Genomic DNA, 20,153 nt, shown 5'->3' on the forward strand with positions numbered 1-20,153 from the left:
GACGTATGGGATATACATTCCTACCAGGAGGGGCAAAGTTTCCCAAACCTCAAAATGCCTATAAATACACCCCTCACCACACCCACAATTCAGTTTTACAAACTTTGCCTCCGATGGAGGTGGTGAAGTAAGTTTGTGCTAGATTCTACGTTGATATGCGCTCCGCAGCAAGTTGGAGCCCGGTTTTCCTCTCAGCGTGCAGTGAATGTCAGAGGGATGTGAGGAGAGTATTGCCTATTTGAATGCAGTGATCTCCTTCTACGGGGTCTATTTCATAGGTTCTCTGTTATCGGTCGTAGAGATTCATCTCTTACCTCCCTTTTCAGATCGACGATATATATATACCATTACCTTGCTGATTCTCGTTTCAGTACTGGTTTGGCTTTCTACAACATGTAGAGTGTCCTGGGGTAAGTAAATCTTATTTTCTGTGACACTCTAAGCTATGGTTGGGCACTTTGTTTATAAAGTTCTAAATATATGTATTCAAACATTTATTTGCCTTGACTCAGAATGTTCAACTTTCCTTATTTTTCAGACAGTCAGTTTCATATTTGGGATATGCATTTGAATTAATCATTTTTCTTACCTTCAAAAATTTGACTCTTTTTTCCCTGTGGGCTGTTAGGCTCGCGGGGGCTGAAAATGCTTCATTTTATTGCGTCATTCTTGGCGCACTTTTTTGGCGCAAAAATTCTTTTCCGTTTCCGGCGTCATACGTGTCGCCAGAAGTTGCGTCATTTTTTGACGTTATTTTGCGCCAAAAATGTCGGCGTTCCGGATGTGGCGTCATTTTTGGCGCCAAAAGCATTTAGGCGCCAAATAATGTGGGCGTCTTATTTGGCGCTAAAAAATATGGGCGTCGCTTTTGTCTCCACATTATTTAAGTCTCATTTTTTCATTGCTTCTGGTTGCTAGAAGCTTGTTCTTTGGCATTTTTTCCCATTCCTGAAACTGTCATTTAAGGAATTTGATCAATTTTGCTTTATATGTTGTTTTTTCTCTTACATATTGCAAGATGTCTCACGTTGCATCTGAGTCAGAAGATACTACAGGAAAATCGCTGTCTAGTGCTGGATCTACCAAAGCTAAGTGTATCTGCTGTAAACTTTTGGTAGCTATTCCTCCGGCTGTTGTTTGTATTAATTGTCATGACAAACTTGTTAATGCAGATAATATTTCCTTTAGTAAAGTACCATTGTCCTGTTATTTCCCTTCTAAAACGTAAAAATCTTTTAAAACTTCTCTCCCTACAGATGAATTTTTAAATGAACATCATCATTCTGATTCTGATGACTCTTCTGGTTCAGAGGATTCTGTTCAGAGATTGATGCTGATAAATCTTCATATTTATTTAAAATGGAATTTATTCGTTCTTTACTTAAAGAAGTATTAATTGCTTTAGAAATAGAGGATTCTGGTCCTCTTGATACTAATTCTAAACGTTTAGATAAGGTATTTAAATCTCCTGTGGTTATTCCAGAAGTTTTTCCTGTTCCTAATGCTATTTCTGCAGTAATTTCCAAAGAATGGGATAAATTGGGTAATTCATTTACTCCTTCTAAACGTTTTAAGCAATTATATCCTGTACCGTCTGACAGATTAGAATTTTGGGACAAAATCCCTAAAGTTGATGGGGCTATTTCTACCCTTGCTAAACGTACTACTATTCCTACGTCAGATGGTACTCGTTTAAGATCCTTTAGATAGGAAAATTGAATCCTTTCTAAGAAAAGCTTATCTGTGTCAGGTAATCTTCTTAGACCTGCTATATCATTGGCTGATGTTGCTGCAGCTTCAACTTTTTGGTTGTAAACTTTAGCGCAACAAGTAACAATCATGATTCTCATGATATTATTATTCTTTTTCAGCATGCTAATAATTTTATCTGTGATGCCATTTTTGATATTATCAGAGTTGATGTCAGGTTTATGTCTCTAGCTATTTTAGCTAGAAGCTTTATGGCTTAAGACTTGGAATGCTGATATGGCTTCTAAATCAACTCTACTTTCTATTTCTTTCCAGGGTAACAAATTATTTGGTTCTCAGTTGGATTCTATTATCTCAACTGTTACTGGTGGGAAAGGAACTTTTTTACCACAGGATAAAAAATCTAAGGTAAAAACAGGGCTAATAATCGTTTTCGTTCCTTTCGTTTCAACAAAGAACAAAAGCCTGATCCTTCATCCTCAGGAGCAGTTTCAGTTTGGAAACCATCTCCAGTCTGGAATAAATCCAAGCCTGCTAGAAAGGCAAAGCCTGCTTCTAAGTCCACATGAAGGTGCGGCCCTCATTCCAGCTCAGCTGGTAGGGGCAGGTTACGTTTTTTCAAAGAAATTTGGATCAATTCTGTTCACAATCTTTGGATTCAGAACATTGTTTCAGAAGGGTACAGAATTGGTTTCAAGATGAGACCTCCTGCAAAGAGATTTTTTCTTTCCCGTGTCCCAGTAAATCCAGTGAAAGCTCAAGCATTTCTGAATTGTGTTTCAGATCTAGAGTTGGCTGGAGTAATTATGCCAGTTCCAGTTCCGGAACAGGGGATGGGGTTTTATTCAAATCTCTTCATTGTACCAAAGAAGGAGAATTCCTTCAGACCAGTTCTGGATCTAAAAATTTTGAATCGTTATGTAAGGATACCAACGTTCAAGATGGTAACTGTAAGGACTATCTTGCCTTTTGTTCAGCAAGGGAATTATATGTCCACAATAGATTTACAGGATGCATATCTGCATATTCCGATTCATCCAGATCATTATCAGTTCCTGAGATTCTCTTTTCTGGACAAGCATTACCAGTTTGTGGCTCTACCGTTTGGCCTAGCTACAGCTCCAAAATTTTTTCAAAGGTTCTCGGTGCCTTCTGTCTGTAATCAGAGAACAGGGTATTGTGGTATTTCCTTATTTGGACGATATCTTGGTACTTGCTCAGTCTTTACATTTAGCAGAATCTCATACGAATCGACTTGTGTTGTTTCTTCAAGATCATGGTTGGAGGATCAATTTACCAAAAAGTTCTTTGATTCCTCAGACAAGGGTAACCTTTCTGGGTTTCCAGATAGATTCAGTGTCCATGACTCTGTCTTTAACAGACAAGAGACGTCTAAAATTGATTGCAGCTTGTTGAAACCTTCAGTCACAATCATTCCCTTCGGTAGCCTTATGCATGGAAATTCTAGGTCTTATGACTGCTGCATCGGACGTGATCCCCTTTGCTCGTTTTCACATGCGACCTCTTCAGCTCTGTATGCTGAATCAATGGTGCAAGGATTACACAAAGATATCTCAATTAATATCTTTAAAACCGATTGTTCGACACTCTCTAACGTGGTGGACAGATCACCATCGTTTAATTCAGGGGGCTTCTTTTGTGCTTCCGACCTGGACTGTAATTTCAACAGATGCAAGTCTCACAGGTTGGGGAGCTGTGTGGGGATCTCTGATGGCACAAGGAGTTTGGGAATCTCAGGAGGTGAGATTACCGATCAATATTTTGGAACTCCGTGCAATTTTCAGAGCTCTTCAGTTTTGGCCTCTTCTGAAGAGAGAATCGTTCATTTGTTTTCAGACAGACAATGTCACAACTGTGGCATACATCAATCATCAAGGAGGGACTCACAGTCCTCTGGCTATGAAAGAAGTATCTCGAATTTTGGTTTGGGCGGAATCCAGCTCCTGTCTAATCTCTGCGGTTCATATCCCAGGTATAGACAATTGGGAAGCGGATTATCTCAGTCGCCAAACGTTGCATCCCAAATGGCCTCTTCACCCAGAGGTATTTCTTCAGATTGTTCAAATGTGGGAACTTCCAGAAATAGATCTGATGGCGTCTCATCTAAACAAGAAACTTCCCAGGTATCTGTCCGATCCCGGGATCCTCAGGCGGAGGCAGTGGATGCATTATCACTTCCTTGGAAGTATCATCCTGCCTATATCTTTCCGCCTCTAGTTCTTCTTCCAAGAGTAATCTCCAAGATTCTGAAGGAATGCTCGTTTGTTCTGCTGGTAGCTCCGGCATGGCCTCACAGGTTTTGGTATGCGGATCTTGTCCGGATGGCCTCTTGCCAACCGTGGACTCTTCCGTTAAGACCAGACCTTCTGTCTCAAGGTCCTTTTTTCCATCAGGATCTGAAATCCTTAAATTTAAAGGTATGGAGATTGAACGCTTGATTCTTGGTCAAAGAGGTTTCTCTGACTCTGTGATTAATACTATGTTACAGGCTCGTAAATCTGTATCTAGAGAGATATATTATAGAGTCTGGAAGACTTATATTGCTTGGTGTCTTTCTCATCATTTTTCTTGGCATTCTTTTAGAATACTGAGAATATTACGGTCTTCAGGATGGTTTAGATAAGGGTTTGTCCGCAAGTTCCTTGAAAGGACAAATCTCTGCTCTTTCTGTTCTTTTTCACAGAAAGATTGCTATTCTTCCTGATATTCATTGTTTTGTACAAGCTTTGGTTCGTATAAAGCCTGTCATTAAGTCAATTTCTCCTCCTTGGAGTTTGAATTTGGTTCTGGGGGCTCTTCAAGCTCCTCCATTTGAACCTATGCATTCATTGGACATTAAATTACTTTCTTGGAAAGTTTTGTTCCTTTGGCCATCTCTTCTGCCAGAAGAGTTTCTGAATTATCTGCTCTTTCTTGTGAGTCTCCTTTTCTGATTTTTCATCAGGATAAGGCGGTGTTGCGAACTTCTTTTGAATTTTTACCTAAAGTTGTGAATTCCAACAACATTAGTAGAGAAATTGTGGTTCCTTCATTATGTCCTAATCCTAAGAATTCTAAGGAGAAATCGTTGCATTCTTTGGATGTTGTTAGAGCTTTGAAATATTATGTTGAAGCTACTAAATCTTTCCGAAAGACTTCTAGTCTATTTGTTATCTTTTCCGGTTCTAGAAAAGGCCAGAAAGCTTCTGCCATTTCTTTGGCATCTTGGTTGAAATCTTTAATTCATCTTGCCTATGTTGAGTCGGGTAAAACTCCGCCTCAGAGGATTACAGCTCATTCTACTAGGTCAGTTTCTACTTCCTGGCATTTAGGAATGAAGCTTCGGTTGATCAGATTTGCAAAGCAGCAACTTGGTCCTCTTTGCATACTTTTACTAAATTCTACCATTTTGATGTATTTTCTTCTTCTGAAGCAGTTTTTGGTAGAAAAGTACTTCAGGCAGCGGTTTCAGTTTGAATCTTCTTCTGCTTATGTTTTTCATTAAACTTTATTTTGGGTGTGGATTATTTTCAGCAGGAATTGGCTGTCTTTATTTTATCCCTCCCTCCCTAGTGACTCTTGTGTGGAAAGATCCACATCTTGGGTAATCATTATCCCATACGTCACTAGCTCATGGACTCTTGCTAATTACATGAAAGAAAACATAATTTATGTAAGAACTTACCTGATAAATTCATTTCTTTCATATTAGCAAGAGTCCATGAGGCCCGCCCTTTTTTTGTGGTGGTTATGATTTTGTATAAAGCACAATTATTCCAATTCCTTATTTTATATGCTTTCGCACTTTTTTATCACCCCACTTCTTGGCTATTCGTTAAACTGAATTGTGGGTGTGGTGAGGGTGTATTTATAGGCATTTTGAGGTTTGGGAAACTTTGCCCCTCCTGGTAGGAATGTATATCCCATACGTCACTAGCTCATGGACTCTTGCTAATATGAAAGAAATGAATTTATCAGGTAAGTTCTTACATAAATTATGTTTTTAAATATTGCAGCTGCTCAGATCATCAGTGGGGCTTGTATCTTGTCAGCAATTAACAAATTAAGTCATTACCAGATGGCACATGCACCTTAGGCTTTCTGAGCAAGTGCTGTGTTTAAAATGCTAGTGCACAGTGCATACTTGAATACACTTTTGAAACAGCTATAGCTTTTATTAAAAGCATTTTAGCTAATGTATTTATATTACAAAAATGCTTCTGTTGAATACCAGAATGCACCCATGTGGTTTCAAATTTTGGCTGGAATATCCCTTTAAATGTCTACATTTACTGAAATTTTACCCAAATATTGTAAAAAAAAATAAAATAAACCCTGCTGTTTTTTATCTGCTTTTGTGTTTTTATTTTTCTTCTCTATTTAAATGATGGGATCTCTTTAAACAATAACACGTGTAACCTGGTTTTAGTGGTTTAAACCTTATTAATAGTATTTGAAGTTGTGGGTGTGAGGAAAGCCCACCATTTCTTTCAATGTTTTAAATGATGTTGATGGTTTTGTCTTTTTTAACAAAGTTGAGCTGATTAGTCCCACTGCAATAACTACAATATGCACCACTTGTATAGCTGCTGAGTGGGAGAATGTGCACAGCCGTTACAGAATCCTTCAGCTTCTAGAACCTATAAGACCATTGACGATGAGCCTTTCATCACGGATAATGACCTTGCTGTAGGAGTTCATAGCATTATAGATTAAATGTAGAGTGGAAAAAACATAAAATCCTATTTTGATGTAACGCATTTACCACATGCTTCTCATTCCGACCACATCTCCCTCAGATGCATCCAATTTACACCCAGTTATAGGTCAGTGAGCACAGAAGCATGAAAAGAAAGCCCTCACAGTAAAGCGCGCATCAGTAGCAGCTGAGCCCTTAGTGGGCTGCAGCGTATTCCAGCTGGTGACAAAAAGAATATAATCAGCGTTCTGGTCTTTTTACTTCAGTGCTGAGGACAGGAGATTCACCTTTGTATTTTTCTTTGTACATGATGTACAGTAAAACTATATATTTAATTTATTAACATGACTCATTAAAGGGATGTTAAACACCTATTTTTTTTTACAAAAATTGTGCTTAGTCCCAGGCTCCCTAAAGATGCCAAAAAACTAAATCTGTAACCTAGGTTTTAAAATTTCTGCAAGTAAGTTATTTGATTTGCAGAATTTACAGGTTACAGTTTTGCTTTTTGGCTCTTTTCTTTTCCTATCATCTACACTGCTGGAAAATATACTGAAATGTTATGTACTTTTTGAGGATTTTAAATTTGAACACTAGAAATTATTTATATGAAAAGGCAGAATAAGATGTTTAACTCCTTAACCGTGGATGATGACACATGGTTGTTATCCACCACTGCATTTAGGGTGGATGGCAACTACTTACGCATCCTTGTTGGGCTAGTGGGAATCCAGGGACGGCGGTGATGTCACTAAGCCCCGGAAATGCCAGACAACTATAATTGGTCATCAAGAATGCCTAGAGACCCTATATACGTTTTAATAACCAGGTGATCACTGTGGTTATAGAAATCACCTGACGTGAATAAATGTCCATTTATTTGCATAGAGGATCATGGGAGCCCTGATCTGCAGATAAAGTTATATAACTATACCAAAAGGTCCTTATTTATATGAGAATAGCCTCTCTTTTGTACTATAGAGTTTAGGGAAACACTATTGTTTATAACCTTGTTTTTTACATTTGTAATTTAAAAAATATGTTTTTTTCCTTTATTAAGGTGATGAGAGTCCACAAGTACATACAGAAAATAACGTGAGCAGCCTATAAAAATGAAAAATGTGAATAAACATAATTTATGCTTACTTTATAAATTAATTTCTTTCTTGCTGGTGAAAGTGCTTATTCTTGGGAAGTACATCACCTGGCCACCAGAAGGAGACATCCTACATCAGAGCTTTTACGTATCTCTCCTACTTCCTCCTCCCTCACAGTATTTGCTTTGTTTAGTCAAGAAGGCTGGTGAAGATAGAGGTGCTCTGTATTTCTTCAAGATTACATGGATTTGAATAGCAATTTCTCCCTCAATGGATAGTTCCTCGTAGATGGGGACATAGGAGGGTACTGGCTATGCAGTGTAAATCTTCACTATGGAGTTGTATTCACAAGCCGGTCACAGGGTCGCTGGGACAGTTCCCTTAGCCTCCTCCTGTTGGGCCATGAAGATGTACCCCTTCAGTATCCTCTACTGTTAGTAACAGTACAGGATAGGCTCTCTAATCAGCGGTCAGTGGAGGGGACAGCATACTGGTAAGTAAATGTGTTGTCTCACACAGCCCGCAGGCTGCCACATAGTACAATAAGACAGTACTTAGAGCCAACACACAATCCATGGGCCAGTTCAGCTTCTTCACATTATTTTAAATAAGGGTGATGCTGGTTTATTTTTTGAGCTTTGTGTTGTGTTATATTGCTACACAGTGTATGTTTGTCTAGCTGTGCTTAGGGAGTGGAATGGCAATGACTTCAACCTGTTACAGTTAAATCTTTTGGAACCATTAGTCAAGCAATCCCTGCCTTGGTGGATATCTTCTGCTCTGGTGATGAGTTTCCTGTGACTCTGTATTGGAAAATAATCACCATGGATGCCAGTTTGACAGGTTGGGGAGCGGTCAGGGGTTCTCATCTAAGTAAAGTGGTCTGGTTTCCTCAGGAGACGAAGTTTCCAGTAAATGCATGGACATTTTCAGGGCTCTTCAGTCCTGGCCTCTTCTCTCTTCGGTGCCCTTCATTCATTTTCAGTCAGACATCGTTAAGGCAGTGGCCTATATCAATCATCAGGGAGGAACCCACAGTTCTTTGGCAATGATGGAGAACTCATGTATTGTGAATTTGGCAGAGATACACCAGTGTACCATCTCTGCCATACACATTCCAGGGGTCAACAACTGTGAAGTTGTCAGACCTTGCACTTAGGAGAATGGTCTCTCAACCAGAAAGTTTTCAACCAGTTGGTGCATCAATGGTGGTTGCCTGAAATAAACTTAATGGCATCTCGTCTGAACTACAAACTTCCCAGATATGGGTCAAGGTTGAGAAGTGATAAACGCCCTTGCAGTTTTTTGGTCTTACAAGCTAGTTTATCTCTTTCCACCAATTATGCTTCTTCCACAAGTAATTTCTCGGATTAAGCAGGAAAAGATTTCGGCAATAATGATAGCTACTTTGTGGCCCTCAGGACATGGTATGCAGATCTGGCCCAGCTGTCCAGCGTTCCTCCATGGCATCTTACTCACTATCTCAATTTAACAGCCTGGAGATTGAACGCTTAATTTTCTCTCAAAGAGGTTTTTCTGACTCAGTGATAGAAACCTTAATACAAGCTTGTAAGCCTATTACAAAGAAAATATATCACAAGATGTGGAAGGTATATATTGCTTGGTGTTTGGAGTGGGGATATATACGTGGCATTCGGTTAGGATTTCTCATATTTTACAATTCCATCAGGATGGCTTAAACAAGGGTTTATCGGCAAGTACCATTATCATATTTCTGCTCTCTCTCCTGTTCTGTTGCATGAGAATCTTCCTTGTCTTTCTGATATTCAGGCGTTTGTTCAGGCCTTAGTTAGAATTTAACCTGTTATTAAGCCTATTTCTCCTTCATGCAATTTTGTTGTAAGGGTGCGGCAATCTTCTCTTTTTGAACCTATGCTTTCTTTGGCTATTCAGTTATTATCTTGGAAAGTTTTGTTTATACTTGCCATTTCCTCAGCTAACAGAGGTTCTGAATTATCAGCTCATTTTTTGTGAGCCTCCATATTTGTTTTTTCATTAGGACAAAGCAGTGTTACGTACCTTGTCTAGTTTTCTGCCTAAGGTAGTTCATCAGGTGAATATTAATCAGGAAATTGTTGTTCCGTCTCTGTCTCAACCCAAATTCCTTAAAGGAGATATTATTGCATAATTTGGATGTGGTCAGAGCATTAAAGTTTTATTTATAGGCAACTAAGGACTTTTGCCAGACTTCGAGTTTAGTTATTTTGTTTTCGGCAAAGGTAAAGGTTAGAATGCAGCTTCAGTTTCTCTAGCTTCTTGGTTAAAGAGTTTGATTCACAGAGCTCAATTATCGCCTTTAAGAATTACGGCTCATTCAACTCAATCTGTTTCTACTTCCTGGGCTTTCAAGAATGAGGCTTCAGTAGAACAAATTTGCAAAGCTGCAACTGGATCATCTTTACACACTTTCACCAAATGTTATCATCTTAATGTGTTTGCCTTCGGCAGAGGCAGCTTTTTGCATGAAAGTTCTTCAGGTGATGGTTTCTGGTAAATAGGTGCCTGCCTTTTCCATTTTGTCCAACCCAATTTTTTCATGGATTCCACAGCTTTGGTATTTACTTCCCATGATTAAGGACTTGTGGACTATCACCACCTTAAGAAAGAAAATATAATTTATGGTTAACGGATAAATTAATTTATTTATTGGTGGTGAGAGTCCATGAACCCGCCCATTTTTAACATTAATGGCAATTTTTTAGTTGCACTGCTTTCTTTCTTTCCTTCTCCTATCCTTTGCTATACATAGTACTGGGAGGGATACTTAAAGGGACAATGTACCCACAAAAAAATATTTCACGATTTACATAAATCATGCCATTTTAAACAACTTTCCAATTTACTTCTATTATCTAATTTGCTTAATAATCTTGGTATCTTTTGTTGGAAGAGCAGCAATACACTACTGGGTGTTAGATGAAAAGCCAATGATAATGCATGCATATGCAGCCACCAATCAGCAGCTTTGGAGCCTACCTAAGTATACTTGTCAAAAAAGGATACAAAGCAAACTAGACACATTAGATAATAGAAATAAAATAGAAAGGTGTTTAAAATTGCATGCTCTATCTGAATTATGAAAGAAAAAATATAGAGTTTCATGTCCCTTTAAAAGCTCTGGTGTTGGATGTCTTTGCCTCATCTTGGTGGCCATGTGATGTACTTCCCAAGAGTATGGACTCATAGACTCACCATCAATAAATTAATTAATTTATCAGGTAATCATAAATTATGTGTTTTTTTTACATTTTTCATTGCAGGATATAATAATGATATAGTTTGAAGAAAAAAAAAAAATATATAATATGTGTGGGTTTCCCTCTGAAAAATAGTCTACACTAGGGCCTAAATATGAGCAGCATCTAAAAACTCCAAAACATCTGAGCACAGGGTTGGAAATGGATCAGCAGTTAAAGGGTTAAAACACATTTCTGTGGGATAAAAGACAAGTTGCATGGGGGAGGGTACAACATTTAACTATGCTTCAGATGCATGTGCAGAGAAAAATGTTAACACTAAAACAGTGATAACTTTTACTAGAAGCATTTTTGCTAATATGTTTCTATTCAAAGATGTAAGTAATCTATGTGCATTTAAATTTTGACTGGAATGTCCCTTTAACTCTAAAATCAACTTAAATCCTTTATTTCCATAATATTTTCATGTGTGTAATGCAAACTAGAAAACAACAATCGCCTACTTCAGATCTCAAAATGCGCTTAGTTTTACTGCATTATTTTGGATTGAGCTGAGCATGTGCGCTACACTTAACCTACCACTGGTAATTAAAGAGCAGCGAGCGTGCTAATTGCACATTCTGCGCTATCCATTAAACTTATAGAGTGTGCTCAAAATGTTTTGCCTCTGTTCAGATGTGTGGTTAAATTATTTAACCTACTTGCAATTCAAGATTGTGCATAATTCTTTGCTCAAGATAACGCGACTGCACTCTATTTGTTATCTAGCCCATAGTTATGTACAAGTAACAATGCAATAATAGAATGCTCTGTCAGGAATTTCTAAACGTATATGTCTCACTATGCTATACTAGGTGCACTTTTATGTCTCATTATTTAATCCTATGTATGACCTGTCCACTTTTTCTAAATAAAATACTATACTTCAGTATCCTACTGTGCCCTTTCTGTTTGCAAGTGGACTATTTATATGAAATATGTATATATGCACACTTTATTAAAATTATGTTTTATTTTATAGGCCATAACCAATATGTGCTGCTAGAGGGCAGTGTGTAGCCAAGAAAGCAAGAATTATATGTCCTATTATATGAGAAAAATCTTAAAGTGTAGCAGACCCTCTGTAAATTGTCCAATTAGTTTCTGATAAAAGCCTATGCCAAGAGTGTCATACATGTGGTTTATGGACAAAATGTAACCTTGCAGTGTGTTTTTTTTTTTAGCTTTCCACCACTGTCCCAAATTACATACTGATTCCATGATTCCAGGAGGTATTTTGCAGCTTTTTACAGCTTTGTACAGGCTGGGTTTCTCTGGTGTCTGTACCCAGGTTGGTTGCATGAAATACTTAGCTTTGCATTAAAGATAAGTATTTTGCTTTGAACATACACAACTCTAATATTTTTCTCTATTTGCAACGCAAAACAAAATAGAGGTAATGCAGCTGGGAGCTGAGCTACTCTAGAAGAGTCGGATACAATGTAAATGTTTTTGTGCCTTTGTGCAACAATTTGCAACTTGGGTTACAAGAAAAACACTGTAATGGTATCTAGATTTAAAGGGGCAGTAAAGTTGGTATATTTTTGTATTACTATTGTGCAGTATTTGCATAATTAGTAAAAAGAGGAAACAACCCACCTGTTTTAAAACCCCTCTTAACTTTTGTACCCCTAAACAGTTCACAGTTCCCTCTTCTTAGGCCGCCTGTCTGCTGCTGCAGTTTTTTTCAAAACAGCATCACAGGCTCACATGCCTGATGTCTAATCACGGCCTGCCCAATCACGCCATTCACTTTACTCTAGCAAGTCCCATCTCTGGGTAAAGAAGCCGAAAGCCCTATCCAGAGTAGGGTCTTGCTATGTTAAAGGGACAGTCTACTCTAGAATCGTTATTGTTTAAAAAGATAGATAATCCCTTTATTACCCATTCCCCAGTTTTGCATAACCATCACTGTTTATATTAATACACTTTTCTTCTGTGATTACCTTTAACCCACTGCAGACTGCCCCCTTAGCTCAGTTCTTTTGACAGACTTGCATTTTAGCTAATAAATAACTCCACGGGAGTGAGCACAATGTTATACATATGGCACACATGAACTAGTGCTGTCTAGCTGTGAAAAACTGTAAAAATGCACTGAGATTAGAGGCGGTCTTAGAAATTAGCATATGGGCACACCTAGGCTTAGCTTTCAACAAAGAATACCAAGAGAACAAAGCAAATTTGATTAAACGTAAATTGGAAAGTTGTTTAAAATTGCTGATTGGTGCCTGCACACATTTGTCTATTGTGATTGGTTCAACTAGCTGTCAGTAGTGCAATGCTATTCCTTCAGCAAAGGATAACAATGAAGCAAATTTGATAATAGAAATAAATTGGAAAGTTGTTTAAAATTCTATGTTCTATCCAAATCATGAAATACATTTTTGGGGTTTCCTGTCCCTTTAAGCATTTTGTACATTTCTGATCTTCATAAAACAGATATCCTCAAATTACCAACTGCAAATAAATGATTTGGTAATAGTGGATTTCCTGTAAATTATTTGCTTTGTTACAATAGTAAATATTAGCAAACCTAATCAAACAAAACTTTTTTTTTTATGTGTTTGTTGAGTGCATAAGATATATATTAAGAAATTGAATCTATTCACTTAGCAGTAATGGTTTAAACAACTAAATAAGTACACACTCATCCCAGTGGGCCACTATATGTTCGGTTTATACTATTTTCTGATTTTGCATTATGTCACATTGCAAAAACAATTTCTTACGTGTCAACAGATATATATGTGTAATAACGCAGCAGATGAAGCCTACAGCATTTTGATGGATTTTATGTTGTATTTGCAAGAAATGTAGGGAGGTTTTATTTTTTATGTGCTAACTGTTTAAAGGGGCATGGTAATGAAATAATAAACTCCTCTAATTTTATTATTATACAAATGTCTCTTGGTAGCTTTGTGTTTAACACCTACAAAGGTGTGAGACACAGACAACTGGTGAGCCAGTCAGGATTGGCATATAAATGTGCTTTTAACAGCCGTGTTTTGCTTAGTACCGGCTAAACAGTAGCAGAGAGCACAACCATGTGTATAATCTCTTTGTGTGGGTTACACTTACTGTATATGTATAAATTAGAGCATTTATTAGCTGCTTTACAATATCCCTTTAACTTAATTCAACCGACATGTGCACAGACAAAAAATATGTTCAGCACAATTCTGCCAAGGGACATCACAAATAAATCTTTTTTTTTTTTTTTTATGTTTTGCAATGGAGCAAGGACTGTCAAAAACAAATGTGCAGCTTACTGGCTGACAATAGTAAAAAAAAAAAAGTGTAAATCTGTACATTTTAAATCCTTTCCTACCTGCAGAATTATATTTCTTTCATGTAAGTGGCAAGAGTCCATGAGCTAGTGACATATGGGATATACATTCCTACCTGAAGGGGGCAACGTTTCCCAAACCTTAAAATGCCTATAAATACACCTCCCACCTCACTCATACTTCAGTCTTACAAACTTTGCCTTCGTTGGAGGATGGTGAAGCAAGTTGTGCTTGATTTCTTCTGTGAAAGGCGCTTCTAAGTATTTTTAAGCCCAAAAGCTCAAAATACAATGTTTATCTGAGGGATGTGATGGGAGTATTTGCCTGATGATGCCATGTTTTCACCTATGGGAAATCTATTCTACGGCTCTCTGTAAATTCGGTTGTGGGGATTCATCTGCCACCTCCCTTTACCGATCCACATTATACTCCTCTAACCATTACCTCTGCTGATATGTTTCAGTACTCTTTTGGCTGTCTGCTATATAGATGGGTGTCTTCAGCTAAGTATATATCTTTTTTTAAGACACTCTCAGCTATGTTTGGCACTTTATATTTTTAAAGTTTTAAATAATATTGCATATATTTTCCAGGTCTATGTTTATTTCCCTTTGCAGTCTAACAGTTTCACCATGGAAAATTATGTTTGGGAGTGTCATAATACCAAATGCCTGTCTCTTTAAAAGATATATCCCTAACTGAGTCCTGGCTATAAAGGAGCCTGCAACATTCAATACCTTGCTTGGTATTGAAGTTGCATGCTTCCCTGCACAGCCGCTCTCACTGAGGACTCTGACTTCCCTCTGTGCTACTGAAAACACGCTGTTTGCGTGTCATCTATCCACTTCCGGTTTCACGGACCTTCACTTCCGGTTTACACAGAACAGGACGCTGCAGCTCTGTAAGCTGCTCTCCCCTCAAACTACTTCAGCGGTTTGCCTTAAAAAACAATCACTGAACCACCATTGCTACTTTTTCTCCCTCCGGAGGTGAGTCATTGCTGGACATATCATCTTATATATTTTTGTCACAAAACCATTTTGTCACTTTTACATTTTTTCACAAAAACGTTACTTTTTCTTTTGTTTTCTGGACATTATCTCTTTTGTAATTTTTGCCTCATATTTATTGTTTGCTACAAACCCATATTTTTCCTTTTATCATATTTTTGCTATGCAGTCCTAAACCTTTAGAGTTAAAACTGTTATTTCATTCAATTACAACTTTTTAGTGAGAACCACAATCTAACTCACTTATTGGCCACAACAGTTTTAACTCTCATATTAAACTCCACTCACTCAGTTTATATGTGTGTATTTCCAGATAAAATACCCACTATAGATTATGTGAGACACAACCTTTATTTATATGGTCTGCTATAACAACTGTTTTGCATATATTTGTTCTAAAAAATCTAACTTAAAGTTAGTGTGTGTTACAGAATACCAAGCCATAAAAACAGAATGCTGAACCCTGCTGACCTACAGGCTCATGTCATGGAACTCTCCCATAAAGTAGATCAGTTGACACAGGGTCTTAGAGAATTACACTCAGAGAATTTAACCCTAAAAGGGATTATAAAAAAGGGTTTAACTCTCCTCCTGTTCCTCCTGAACCGCCTATCAGCCCCCAGAACATTTCTCAGGCGATAGAAAAACTTTTAGACAGTTCTACAATGCCTGTAGAATGTTTATTACATTAAAACCAAAAACATTCCCTACTGAAAGAATTAAAATTCTGACAATAATATCCTATTTAAAAGGAGAACCCCGTGCTTGGGCAGACTCCCTGTACGAATCTAATGACCCCATACTTGAATCAGTTGATGAATTTTTTAGAGCAATGTCTGATCTGTATGAAGACCCTCATAAACAACTGACAGCAGAAAATACATTACGTAGTCTAAAGCAGAATAAAAGATATGTGGAAGACTACATATCTGAGTTCAAGATCTGGCAAAGAGACACGCAATGGAATCAAATCTCATTAATTAATCAATTTAGATTAGGTCTATCAGACCCCATAAAAGATGAATTAGTTAGAATTGATCTCCCAGATTCTTTAGAGGCATTAATGGCCCTTACTATTAAGATTGATAGGAGATTCAGAGAGAGGAGATTAGAAAAACAAACACATGACACTGTAACTAGATATCATCCTTCACGTCCTTTGACATATAGCCCAAGGGGTAATGCAGAGGCCATGGATATTGGGTTCATAAAAGGACCGCTAACCCCAGAGGAAAAGTCTCATCGCAAGGAACATGCTCTCTGCATGTATTGTGCCTCCAAGGACCATTCAGTCACGGACTGCCCATCTCTGAAGAGACAGAAATCTGGTGAGTCAGTTTGTGCTCTTCACAATTTTACACTTTCTACTCATAAACCAACTTACTTATTAGTTCCCATCTCGTTACAGTGGGAAAGACAGCGACTAAACCTTGAAGCCGTTGTGGACTCTGGCGCTTATGCCAATTACATTGATTCCTCTATAGTAAAAAATAAAAATATACCGTTGTTGTGAAAGAAAATCCAGTTGCAGTACGTTTGATTGATGGTAATTGTCTATCCACAGGTCCCATCACACACCAAACGATTCCCATACTTGTTAACATTCACAATAACCACCAAGAGTATATCTCTTTTGATATCATCACCTCTCCAATGTTCCCGGTCATACTCGGGCTGCACTGGTTAAGACAACACCAACCAATGATTCATTGGAAACAAAATACAATAGAATTTAACTCATCCTATTGCAAAAATACTTGTCTACTTTCTCACTCTATACTCCACCTAAACCAAGATGAAGGGTTAATACCACGTCAGTATCATGACTTCTCATTAGTATTTGATAAAGTAGAAGCAGAATCTCTACCACCCCATAGAGAGTATGATTGCCCCATAGAACTTATACCAGGGTCTGACATCCCATATGGGCACATCTTCCCTCTATCCCAAACTGAATTAGTAAGACTCAAAGAATACATAAATGAAAACCTTAGAAAAGGATTCATAAGACCTTCCACCTCTCCTGCAGGTGCGGGCATTTTCTTTGTGACTAACAAAGACAAAACCATCAGGCCGATTGTGGATTACCGTGAGCTCAATAAACGTACTGTGAAAGACCGTTATCCTCTGCCGCTCATCCCTGAACTTATAGAAAGATTAAATGGGTCATCCATTTTCACTAAACTCGACCTCAGAGGTGCTTACAACCTCATTCGTATGCGTTCAGGTGATGAGTGGCTGACGGCGTTCCGTACGAGGTACGGACTCTTTGAGTACACGGTAATGCCATTTGGGCTATGTAATGCCCCTGCAACGTTTCAACGTTATATTAATGACATATTCAGAGATATATTGGACACCTTCCTGGTAATATATCTTGATGATATATTAATCTTTTCTAACAATCTGACAGAACACATAAAACACGTAAGAACAGTCTTGGCACGTTTACAAGCACATAAACTTTACGTGAAAGCTGAGAAATGTATATTTCATAGTAATGATATCACATTTCTGGGGTACCATATCTCATCAAAAGGGATTCAGATGGAAAATTCAAAGGTTCAAGCAATAATTGATTGGCCCATACCACGTAATAAAAAGAATGTCCAGAAATTTCTAGGGTTTTCGAATTTCTATCGAAAGTTTATTAAAGGGTTCTCTCACATTGCTAAACCCCTCACTAATCTTACTAAAGATCATATACCTTTTGTGTGGTCCCCCTCAGCTAATGATGCCTTTAATTATTTAAAACATGCGTTTACTACAGCTCCTATTCTTGCTTATCCTGACCCACTCTCTCAGTATACACTTGAAGTAGATGCATCTGAACATGCTATTGGGGCTGTACTTTCCCAAAAATCCAAAACCACCAATAAATTACATCCAATAGCATATTACTCCCGTGTCCTCACATCTTCTGAACTAAACTATCATGTAGGGGAAAAAGAACTTCTCGCCATGAAAAGTGCCCTAGTTAATTGGAGACATTTATTAGAGGGAACCGCTGAACCTATTATTATCTATACCGATCATAGAAACCTACAGTTTCTCAAAACCAATCGAACACTCACATCTAGACAGGTCAGATGGAGTTTATTCTTTTCAAGGTTCAACTACATTATCACCTATAGGACGGCTTCCCTGAACACAAAAGCAGATATCCTATCCAGGCTGCCTCCAAAACCCCATCAGGTTCCTCACACAGGTACTATTATTCCCCTAACTTTATTTTAGGTGGTATCATAGATTTCACAGTTAAATTAAAAAGTGAACAAGACATCGATACAACAAAGGATACATATAATCTAACTCCTAAATCTGATGGGTTACTTTGTTATCAAGGTAAGACATATATCCCTCCAAACATGAGATCATTTATACTTGAACAGGTACATGATTCCAAATTCTCTGGACACCCAGGAGTTAACAAGACTCACAGATTGCTAAAGCGATTGTACTGGTGGCCCAGAATGATTTGTGATGTACAAAAACACATCTCTACCTGTAAGACATGTACCACATGTAAAAAAGATAGAAGACACCCCCAGGTTATCTCCTTTCTCTTCCTATACCCAAAAGACCATGGAGTGAGATAGCCATAGATTTTATAGTTGAACTTCCCAAATCCGGTGGTAACAAGACAATTATGGTAGTGGTTGATCTATTGACGAAAATGTCTCATTTTGTCCCTTTCCATAAACTGCCCACCAGTATGGAAACAGTGACGTTGTTGCTAAAAAATGTAATCAAATTACATGGAGTACCCTCTTCTATCACAACAGACAGAGGGACACAATTCACCTCGCGCCTTTGGAAACAGCTATGTAAAACCCTTGAGATTGATCAAAGGTTATCATCTGCTTTTCACCCCCAGACCAACGGGCAGACGGAGCGTACCAACCAGTGGTTGGAGGAATATATCCGTTGTTTCTCCACACAACAACAGGATAACTGGAATGAGTTGCTCCCTATCGCTGAATTTGCACATAACAACACATATCACACTTCAATCAAAGACACTCCTTTCCATGCCAATTACGGATTTCATCCGTCATTCTACTTACCCCTCGAAAGGGAAAGTGATTGTCCTATAATAAATGATTTCACTAACTCCATCTCAGAATCCTTTACATTACTTTCAGAAAACATAAAAAAGGCTCAAGCACGTCATAAACATTATTATGACCTCCGACATAGAGCGTCCCCTATCTATAAACCTGGTGACTTGGTATGGCTATCCACGAGAAACCTTCGTCTCACTGTGCCTAGCCGCAAGTTCAACAAACTATTTATTGGACCTTTCCCTGTAACCAAGGTTATCAATGACAACGCTGTGACCTTGTTTCTGCCTTCACATTATCGTATCCACCCAACCTTTCATGTTTCGCTTCTCAAGCCATATCAGGCACTCAGAAATCATTCACCATCTTCTGTAGATGAACCCCTCTAGCTCCTGAAGTGGAGTATGAGGTTGAAAACATCCTGGACTCTCGTAAAGTATCCGGTAGACTCCAGTATCTGATCCACTGGAAGGGCTATCCCCATGAGGAGGATTCCTGGGAGCCCTCAGTTAATCTCTCAGCCCCAAGACTAGTGTCTCTGTTTCACCGTCGACATCCATCTAGACCGAAACCATGAACCACGGAGTGGTTCCTTAAAGGGGGTACCCTGTCATAATACCAAATGCCTGTCTCTTTAAAATATATCCCTAACTGAGTCCTGGCTATAAAGGAGCCTGCAACATTCAATACCTTGCTTGGTATTGAAGTTGCATGCTTCCCTGCACAGCCGCTCTCACTGAGGACTCTGACTTCCCTCTGTGCTACTGAAAACACGCTGTTTGCGTGTCATCTATCCACTTCCGGTTTCACGGACCTTCACTTCCGGTTTACACAGAACAGGACGCTGCAGCTCTGTAAGCTGCTCTCCCCTCAAACTACTTCAGCGGTTTGCCTTAAAAAACAATCACTGAACCACCATTGCTACTTTTTCTCCCTCCGGAGGTGAGTCATTGCTGGACATATCATCTTATATATTTTTGTCACAAAACCATTTTGTCACTTTTACATTTTTTCACAAAAACGTTA

General features: G+C 38.3%; 1 protein-coding gene across 1 annotated transcript in view; it reads right to left on the minus strand.

The window, feature by feature from the left end:
* The window catches only part of TBCK (TBC1 domain containing kinase), a 747,174-nt gene that overhangs the window by 401,326 nt on the left and 325,695 nt on the right, over positions 1–20,153 (minus strand). The window contains 1 exon segment of the mRNA XM_053703518.1: positions 13,221–13,256. Coding sequence (XP_053559493.1) covers positions 13,221–13,256 — 36 coding nt within the window.

The sequence above is a fragment of the Bombina bombina genome, chromosome 2 (assembly GCF_027579735.1).
Source record: "Bombina bombina isolate aBomBom1 chromosome 2, aBomBom1.pri, whole genome shotgun sequence".
In the NCBI taxonomy this organism is placed as follows: domain Eukaryota; kingdom Metazoa; phylum Chordata; class Amphibia; order Anura; family Bombinatoridae; genus Bombina; species Bombina bombina.